General features: G+C 34.6%; 1 protein-coding gene across 4 annotated transcripts in view; it reads left to right on the top strand.

Annotated features, from left to right (window-relative positions):
• The window catches only part of LOC108733024 (acetylcholinesterase-like), a 33763-nt gene extending 25220 nt beyond the window's left edge, over window positions 1–8543 (top strand). Inside the window, exons 1-4 of one of the 4 annotated variants that reach the window (XM_018464047.1) lie at window positions 2135–2215; window positions 2268–2771; window positions 3391–5230; window positions 5758–8543. In XM_018464047.1, the coding sequence (XP_018319549.1) occupies window positions 3406–5230; window positions 5758–5879 (1947 nt within the window). In that variant the 5' untranslated portion in view covers window positions 2135–2215; window positions 2268–2771; window positions 3391–3405 and the 3' untranslated portion in view covers window positions 5880–8543. Of the gene's footprint in view, window positions 1–2134; window positions 2216–2250; window positions 2772–3390; window positions 5231–5757 lie in introns of those variants that run through there. The other 3 variants (XM_018464048.1, XM_018464046.1, XM_018464045.1) reach the window with 3 other exon arrangements.
• Window positions 8544–10750: the final 2207 nt, after the last annotated feature.

Raw genomic sequence — 10750 nt, 5'->3', positions numbered from 1 at the left:
GAAGAAGTAATCGAAGCTGTAAATGGTTATTTTGAGGAGCTTGACGAATCAGTCTATAGAGATGGCATTAATAGACTGGAACACCGCTATGAGAAATGTATCAGCCTTGGAGGAGATTATGTTGAGAAATAAAAAAAAAAAAATTTTAAAAACCTTGTTTTTCTTGGTCAGGCCGGAAACTTATCAATCCACCCTCGTAGTCAGGATAGGCTGGTTGGACACCTTCTCAGAAATGAAGGACTAATTATAAACGTATTAGAAACAGAAACAGGAGTTATGAGGGGTAGAGGCTTGCTTGAGTCTTCAAGAAGTGCAAAAACTGGCTCAAAAAATAGAAAAAAACTAAAGGTGCGTGCGTGTCCAAACGGTTATCAGGCTGACGATCTTAGAACGATAATGTCTTATATTTGGGTAGATTTTCCTGCTTTAAAACGATTTCTACACTAGAGGAATACTCTTCAGTTAAATGTATCACAATTAATTACATTCGCACGAAATGCGAAAATTAATTTGTTATTGTTCTCCTCTTTAGGTATTTAGCACTTTCAAACGACTCATTTCTCTCTTTGTACTTTACCGCGGTTCTATAATTTGCACGAGTATTTTCGAAATGAGCAATACACTTTAAAAATCTACTTAAAAATATGCACGACGTAACTCTCGACAACTACTCTACTGCACTCGGCAAGTATATGTATGGGTACATATTTCGAAAAACATACATTGCAAAGCCCTTGAAAATGCCTGACTATTTATTACTGAACTCGTAAGCGAAGTTTCTACTCGGCACTGAAAAGCTGAAACGATACTAAATCGATAAGTGCAATTTTCATTTGATGCTAGCTCTATGCACACAGTTATCTATGTACCTACGTAAGCCTAGCTAATCAGGATAAAGGCTAATAAATTATCAACCATATTTCTAAACGCTTGAACTTTACGAACATAAACCTTATTTTACGCATCATTGGTAAAAAATTACAGGGACAAAAGATTAATATGCTTAGATTTACAGATGATATAGCAATAGTAGCATCTAGCAATGAGGAGTTAGAGATAGCTCTAAATAAAAACGGTACTGTATGAAAATAAATAAATGTCAAACAAAATTACTGGTATGCAAGGGAAGAAAAAGTAAGGGAAAGAACGAACACAAAGATAGGAGACGAAAAATTAGAAAAACTGACTGATTTTAGGTATCTAGGAAGTCAGATAAGTCAGGATGGAAGGAGTAGTAGGGATATAAAGCTGAGGATACCACAGGGTCGAGTCGCCTTCAATAAAAAGAAGTCACTTCTATTCCCGCGAACTGTTAATTTAGAAATTCTAAAAAGGTTATTAAAGATGTTTGGAGCGCGGTGCTGTACGGGTGCGAAACATGGACAGTGGGCACAGAGGAAAAAAAGGTTAGAAGCGTTCAAAACGTGGTGTTACAGGCGAATAATGCGGATACCGTGGATAGAGAAGGTTAGAAATGAAGAGGTATTAGGAAGATTAGAAAAATAGAGGACTGTATGGAAGTCAATAAGAAATATTCTAGATAGGTTAGTAGGATAGCTTCTCAGAGACATATTATAGGTAAAAACAGGAGTTAGGTTAGGTTAGGTTAGGTTACTGTTCTCAAATAGTTAAGGATGTGGGTTACTATAGTTTTAGGGAATTAAATACCATCATACACTTTCGTTTTTGTCGATTATCATATTAAAATGAAAACTTTATGAATGAAACAACTAGCTCTGCACATTGAAATTTTAAATCCAATGAAGTCAAACGAGAAAAAATTGGAAGAAGAAACTGAGTTTTAAGATTACAATATCTGCTGAGGCAATTCAAAGTCCACACCATGACTCAAAAGCGTCGAAAATGAATTGCGCTTTTGTTTTTCTCCCTTGTAATCTATGATTCCATTGGCATGTATTAATATCTAAGTCTAGACGCTAAAGAGAACCTTGAATTATAAATTATGCTTCTTTGCATTATTGCCAAAGGGAATCTGTTCGTAGTGACCACAAAAAGTGTGCTCAACTCTAGGTAAATATTGATAGCGGTCGTTCAAAGTTTACAAAATTATAATTAATACAAAACCACACAATCAATTATTTACGAGTTACTCGATTTCACAATCTAATCTTATCAGTATATCTTTTTTTTTCTACATTCCATTTTAAAGGTCCAATAAAAATATAAAAAGGTTGAAGCAAGTAATAAGCCTTAGGTACTTTAAAATTTTCTGGATTTCAAAGTCAGTTGTTCAGTTTGTTTCTTAGGTGTTCCACATCAAAGCATTTATGGATATTAACTGGCAAGCGGTGTGTGTGAATATTTAGATGAGATGAAAATGAGATGTCTAAGTGACGAAATTGGATCTATGTCTTAACTTGAAAGCTCTGTTATGCAATTATGAGACAGCTTCAGAAGTCTTGTCAGGCAATGAACGGCAAATCCGAAATGATTAGAAATCTGTCAGCAATATTCCTCCAGTGAATGATGAACGATGATAGAAATTCGTACCATAAAAGGGCTATCAACTAATACGATCCAGAGCCAAAAACTTTTTCACATCTAAGAAGTTATATTTTACAAAAATTTGTTTAAGTTTTTATTTAGGATCTAATGGGATTAAAACAAAACAAGAACAACTTATATTCAAATAAGATGTGTAGGTATAAACTAACTTGTGTGTCTCGCCCTAAAATCTACACTGGAATTACAGGAAGAAAAGAAAAAGTCAAAAATATACTTCATTAGAATCAGGATAGGAAAGAGTGGAGGTGCGTGACTAACCAGTCTTAGGACTGACGACCTTAAGATAATGATGATGAGAATCTAAACTGATGCCGATATGATTCAGGTCTAAAGGCCATCGTCGATTGGAGTTGATGCTTCCTAACGTTTTGGTAGCACGAGTTTCTTCAGAGATCCATCCATCTCCGATGTTGGATGTGGACTGTCCACCGACGACGGCCTTAAACCCGAATCGGGACAACATCAGTTCACCTACTATCCACGAAAGTTTTTGCCAATTTGTCAGAATAAACTAAGTTTAATATTGAACGACTTTAGTAGATGTCAATATTACACCCTTACTAAAAACACTTTAAGCTGCGGCTACAACTAAAACTTAACGTCATCTTAATAAAAATTACATAATAACAGTAGATATTTACTTTTTAAGTCGTCCACTCTACACTCCGGCTTTGCACTATAGTGGTAACTCGTGGCAATGAAACAACCAAGTTCTTTCCAGTTTTAATCGAGAAACACCTACCACTGTATAAAAGAATTTACTACTCAATCATATTTTGAAACATTTTTGTGCCAACTTTAAGAATTTTCAAAACTTTTGGCAACAACCTTTGTCTCCAAATTACAGACGAATATTTCTTGCAGATACACACCGTTGCAATGCGGAGACTGTGGTTTTTCGTCAAGCTTCTGAGCAGCGTTCTGCCTCTTAATTTATGTCTTCCTGCATCTCATCATGGCCGCCATCACTTCCCGGAGCCGTACGTCGAAGCTCTTCACATGGCGAGAGACACGTTCGATCCGCATCGCGATTCGGAGGAGTTTCGTCGCGACGCCACAGAAAACGTGAAAGATTTCAATCGCCGTGACTCCGAAGACGACTCGTTAATAGTACAAACTGGCAAGGGTAAAATACGGGGTGTAACGTTGACCGCGAGCAGTGGTAAAAAAGTGGACGCGTGGCTTGGAGTGCCGTACGCACAAAAACCGACGGGAAACCTGCGTTTCCGACATCCGAGGCCTATCGAAAAGTGGGATCATGTATTAAACGCAACAAAACAACCCAACTCGTGCGTTCAAATAATAGACACTGTTTTCGGTGATTTCCCGGGCGCCACAATGTGGAACCCCAACACGCCCCTGAACGAGGACTGTCTCTATTTGAACATAGTCGTGCCGAAGCCACGTCCAACAAACGCGGCCGTCATGCTGTGGATCTTCGGGGGCGGTTTCTATTCCGGCACGAGCACCTTGGAAGTCTACGATCACAACATAATCGTATCGGAAGAGAACATTATTTTAGTTTCAATGCAATACCGTGTGGCCTCCTTAGGTTTTTTGTATTTCGGCACTTCAGACGTGCCCGGTAACGCGGGTCTTTTCGATCAAATGATGGCAATCCAATGGGTCCATGATAACATCGGGGCGTTCGGCGGGAACCCGAACAACATCACCCTCTTCGGAGAATCGGCCGGTGCCGTGTCCGTTTCTTTCCATTTACTCAGTCCCTTGTCGAGGAATTTGTTCTCGCAGGCCATAATGCAATCCGGTAGCGCGATAGCTCCCTGGTCCGTGATATCCCGAGAAGAAAGCATCCTGAGAGGTCTGCGACTGGCCGAGGCGGTCAATTGTCCCCACGATCGCAGCAACTTGCAAGCCGTCACAGATTGCCTAAAAAAAACCGACCCCCAAACACTTGTAGACAACGAATGGGGAACACTGGGAATATGTGAGTTTCCTTTCGTTCCCGTCATCGATGGCGCATTCTTGGACGAGCATCCTGTACGTGCTCTCCAGAATAAAAACTTCAAGAAAACCAATTTACTAATGGGATCAAATACGGAAGAGGGATTCTACTTTATCATCTACTATTTGACGGAGCTCTTCCCGAAGGAGGAGAACGTCTACGTGAACAGGCAGGAATTTATGCGAGCCGTAACCGAACTGAATCCCTACGTCAACGGGATCGCCAGACAGGCGATTGTTTTTGAGTACACGGACTGGCTCAATCCGGACGACGCCGTAAGTAACAGGGACGCGCTCGACAAGATGGTCGGGGATTATCAGTTCACCTGTCCCGTAAACGAATTTGCTCACAGATACTCGGAAACTGGGAACAATGTTTACATGTATCAATTTAGACATAGAACGGTGGCAAACCCATGGCCCTCTTGGACCGGCGTCATGCACGCTGACGAAATAGCTTACGTCTTTGGCGAACCCCTCAACCCAACAAAACAATACACACCTCAGGAAGTCGACCTTAGTAAACGAATAATGAAATACTGGACGAATTTTGCCAAAACGGGGAATCCCAGCCTGTCGCCCAGTGGCGCCTGGACTCCCACATTTTGGCCTGTTCACACGGCCTACGGACGAGAATATTTAACACTGGACATCAATTCGACAGCTACTGGAAGAGGGCCCAGGCTCAAGCAGTGTGCCTTCTGGATGAAGTATCTACCTCAGCTTACACAAATGACAGGTATACTTCTATTTATATTACAGTCAACAAAATTATTTATAAATTGCTAATGCAAAATAGAGGAAATTAATAACTTCATTTAATTAATCTATAAACATACAAATATCCTACCTAATAATTTAAAATAACTTAGATATTATTTCACTTTTTTCTATTCATAAAGTTAGCCAAAAACTCATTTAAAATTCAAGGGTCTTGTCAAAACAAAATTAAATTGTTCGTCAAAAGTTCGTTAAAACTATCTGATAAGGATCATTGACATATCATGAATACTCTTAATTAACCCAATTATCCCTGTACATGACGATTTTATTGTTTTTTGCGTTATCACTTCAATATTGAAGCTTGAAGTCTATTCAAATCGATTTAGAAAGTTTCTAAATATTCTGGTACCAACGTATACGATTACTTAGTTATACGGAAGTGTGTCCATTTCAAGTTTTTGTCACTTTTGCTCATTTTAGATATCATTTTATCTAAATATACCCTAAAAAGTTTTATAAAACGGTATTGTTTTCATCTTGTAGCATCGCTTCAAAACAACCAAACAGAAAATTGCACAAATGGAGTAGGAAAATGGACGCAATCGTTAACATCACTTTTCCTACTTTTAACTGCTTTAAAAGGATTATCCCACTTAGTGGGATAGTCAACGTTTCCTCTCCACGACATCAGGACTACTGCAGCCAATGCGTAAATTGCTTATTAAAAATATGTTTAATATACCTAATACCATGCGCTAGGAGTAAGCGCAACCTTTGAAATCACGAGATAGGCACATAAAATACACTAAAGGAAAACAAAACAAAGGAAAGAAAATGATGATTTTATATGTGAATATATATCTTTCGAGAAATTATCGAAAGAATCAAGCAAGATAAAGCAAAGTGAGTAACGCTAACGTTAAACTCTAGGGAAAGTACAAATTCTCATTAAAAAACTTTCGTCAATTTGTATAATTTCAGTTATATACCAAGTGTCCCATTCCGGGAAATTAAACCGAATAAGTTTAAGACATTCGCATATCAAAATAAACATAAAACAACAAATAAAATTAATTACTGACAAATTGCAAATCAGTTTTAAATGCTAGAGTTTATAACAGTCCACTGGTGAGTAAACCGAATCATTAAAATAAAAGCAACTATTTCAAACTAAAAAGAATTTCTTTTATTCGTGCTTTATAAAATCTATAAGCTTGTTCGGTGTTGTACGTACAATAGCTTTAATATAAAGTAAATGTCACTGATAAGGAATTTATAAGAATATTTTATTTTTCAATATTCAAAATCCACGTTTATTTTATTGCTTCTGCAAGACCAAATCTTCAATCATGATTACCGTTATTAGAATATTAATAAATATATTGTCGCAGCCCTAGATTTCGCTTGAACACGATGTTGTAACGATGTAGTAGGTATGTAATTAATAATAATAAAAATTATCATTGTAGAGACAACAATTAATAAAAATAATAATTGTAATAATAAAATGAAAATGACGCGTAGCATGTTTTTGTACTCCACTAATTGTGAAGAAAAAACACTTTATAAACATATTATTATGTACTTCTATCGCTATCTATCTTTGCTGCCTTATAAAAATCATATAATAACTAAATGATAGATTAATAAGATTTTTGTAGTAGCCCTTTTTTAGGGAAAAGATTAATAGTGTTCCTAGTGCCTCCGCTAATAGTAGCAGAGTCCTTCGGTACTTACAAATACACTGTGAATTATTAACGTACGAGTACCTTCTGGTAAATCCGGCTCGAAGGACCAAAACATCATGACCCCTTCTGATGCCTAAAAATGGCAATGGTCCACAATTACGCAATTGAAATTATAGAGGGTACTACTGCCATGTTATAGAATAGTAACACGATAACTGTCAATTACTATTGTTTTTTGATAGGATAAGATGAAAACCCCACATTATTAATTGAGTTTTTACTTTGAAGAGCTTGTGTATTTTGTAATACAAGTTTTTTGTTCATATATTTGTGAGTACCGAGTAAACTTTCGACACATCGCGTCACGCGTAAATAAAATTCATCTTGAAACATGCACATCTATTTAGAAGGAAATGTAAACTGAACTGTAAAGTGCAAACGGCCATACAAGAAAACACACATAGAATTTTTGTAAATATATGGTCCATTACTTAAGAGAAATTTAAATTGTATTGAAGAAAAGGAATTCCAAGCTTACTGTACCAAAGTCATCAGGAAAAACACAAAATCTTAATGATAATTTTAAAATCTATCGAAATTCTAAAGCTCAATATTAATGTTTTTTCAAAAATAATAGAAATATTTTGTTAATCGTGCAAATTCTTGAGAACAAGTAATCTGGGAGTTAAGAAATGATAAGAAAATCGCCAATAATTTGTAAACCTAAGCTTTTTATGGAATAAGTATCTTAACAAACCCACATTGGGTTTGCCATTTTCCGAATTGAAAGGTTTTACCAATTCTAAACTTCAAATGATTAAATGATCATTCAATTCATGGAAAAATATAAAAACTGTCCTCTTAAAAATGGTTTAATTTATAAAAGCAAGAAAATGTGACTTATAATTAAAGGGTTCAAGATTATCGGTTTAAATAGAGAACAAAAAAGAAAGATATGAAAAGAAAACAATTCGTACCTAAATTAGACCTAACATATGTATTCATTATTACTTAATGTCCATCAACAAAGAAATAAAGCAACCAAATAGATTATTATAGATGTACCTAATATAATAATAGTTTGCTCATATCGATGAGATTGTGATTGTACTGTAGTTTACTGGACAACTACTACCTACTCTGCACTCTCACTTGAACATAGAAATAAAATATCTACTGTCATGCTAGCTTTAATATTACTTATACTGATTGTTGATGATTTAAATAAGAAATACTGCAAAAGTATCTCACATTAGCACAGATTCGACCTAAATTATCACGAACTGAACTTTTCCAAAATTTATTAAACAAAAATAAACTAGTTTGTGTTTAATTTGAGTTAGTTACGTATTTAAATTTGGTTCGCAATTTACGAAACTTAGTATATTTTGTTTAAAACATCTCCGAAAAAAAAATAATTTTAATTATTAAAAATTGAATTGATGAAGCTTTTGGATATTGTAACTCCATTTTAATGTAGAAAATAAAAACACAAACGCAAGTTACAAAGATGTTTATCGTAGCAGAATGTACAAGAAGTATTTCTTCCATCTGAAGAAGCCACTGTGTGGCGAAATGTACATTGTGGTACAATAAACATCTTTGTAACTTGTGTTTGTGTTTTTATTTTCTACATTTTAATTATTGACTAAAAGCTTCGGCAAAAATAAAGTAAAATAAAACATAAGGTAACATGGTCCTTAATTTAAAATGTAAACTAATACCAATTATAGTCAGTATTTCTTGTTTTATTTCATATGGGTGTTCATTATGATACATATCACTGTAGACTGTAAGTTAGGAAAAATAATGAACATATCCTGCATTTTCAAGAACTCCTGCATTTTTTTTATGATATGTGATAAGTCATTCGTTTACAACTGTACTATGATAAGATGCTTAATAAAGGTGATAAATCAATTTATTGTTTTGTAGTGCCAAGCTATGATTCTAGCGAGTTTTATTGTTTTTAAAATATTGCATTTACCCAGCATTTAATAATAATGTGTGTATAAATGAAGCTGATACCTATGTTCTTACATTAAACGGCTTTTAAAAAGTTGCTTTCTTTATTCAATCTCGCTAGGACGTTAGCAAATTAAAATATTTATAGGCAATGGTAGTCAATTATACTTATTATACATACATATATTTATTAAGATAAGTTTATTGTTGTTTTACAGCTTAAGTGAAGAAAAAATGATTAACTAATGCGTGATATACATTCACAGCTTATAGTGGTGTTAAATGTCTTCAACGATAAGAAAAACGGATTTGAGTGGTGTCCTGTTTATGAATCTTTGTGGAAATTCATTTTTCCAATTTAAATTTAAAATTATATTTAGTCCTTCGTATTCAGTTTCAAAAACCTTGCCATTTACAGAGCACTAATGGTTTTTTAGATTAATCTTGAGCATTTATAGAAGTTTTAGACAAAACATATTGAGTCAAGGAAGAGGAAGAGACCAATATTGCTTATTACACACTATCATCAACTAATTATATTAAATTTACTATTACTATGATTCGGTTTTATAATTTTAAAAAAATGTGAATTTAGCTACCAAACCTTCCTTCTAATAAAAATCATGGCTATTTGCCTGGTTCACAAATATACTGCACATATCTTATAAATTTTTCTTTTAATTGTATTGTTAATTATTATGTTCTAACATAATGAATTTAATTGTATTGTATGGGTTGTATTTTTAATTTTTATTTCTTTTTCGTGTACATCTTAGTTAGACAGTTAAAGAAGTCCTGCCGATGTGGTAACCGTTTATGTAAAAAGACACAAAATGGTCATAAAATGTGTTACTTAAGTTAAGCTAAGTAGTTTGGCCTAGTAAAAGATTGTATATTCCTGCTTTTGTTGAATCTGTAAGATAATAAATATGAAATTATTAAATACCGAAGTTTTATTTGTTTGTTCAAGAGAAACTAATATTTGAAGCTATCAAACTGTGCCTTCACCTATGTGCGTATATCGTCATCTAACACCCCAATCATTAACAATTAAGAAAAATTAATTAGCAGGTAGTAAAAGGTAAAGAAATCTTCATTTCCTTGATAAGCAGTAAGGTTTCGATGTTGCCGCCAGTAAACGAATAAATGTCATATTAAGAAAAATATGCAATAAAATCATATAACTGATCCTACCTTTTTCATTGAAGCTCGAAGGTGAATTTGGTTGTGACAAAGATTCTAGTCCTTGATGAATTCTATCCATAATCTAGAAATGAATAAAAATTCTGTTTTATATAGAAATAAAATAATCGAAACGGAATCATTACACTAATCTGTTCTGACATACTTTTTCAGTATGACAGGAATAAATTTTATATCATCAGAAAGGTACCTATCTTCCCAATTTTAACAATTTTATTTAATTTCTACTATTCCATAAGACTGGACATTTGTTAAGGCTACAGTCCTGTCCCTATCTGATATAACTGACTTCAAATAAGTCCCGGATAAGATAATTTTGGTTGGACTAGGATCAGAAATGTAACGTCCTAGAATATTTTTGCTCAATAAGGCAGCCAGACTTAGCCCAGATGAGGCTATTCTTTGTGGTCCTAATTAGGGTACATATTTCATTATATCTGCCGTAAAAGGGTTCAAGTAGGAGATTAACATGGGTGGTTACCGATAGGGTATAAAAGGTGCCAGCAAGGGTTGAAATAAGGTATCGATATCAGGATATGCCCCAGTAAATCCGGACCTGACCCGAATGCTGATAGGACCTATCCTTGAAATTTCCATTCGTGATTTACAAGTAAAATATAATAAAAGAAAATTACTTTTTGTAAAGATTGAAAACAGGAACAGTCCTAAGTACCTGCTAA

The sequence above is a fragment of the Agrilus planipennis genome, unplaced genomic scaffold (genome assembly GCF_000699045.2).
Source record: "Agrilus planipennis isolate EAB-ADULT unplaced genomic scaffold, Apla_2.0 scaffold51, whole genome shotgun sequence".
In the NCBI taxonomy this organism is placed as follows: Eukaryota; Metazoa; Arthropoda; class Insecta; order Coleoptera; family Buprestidae; genus Agrilus; species Agrilus planipennis.
The sequence above is the reverse complement of the archived record's forward strand: the minus strand, read 5'-3'. Positions and strand labels throughout refer to the sequence as shown.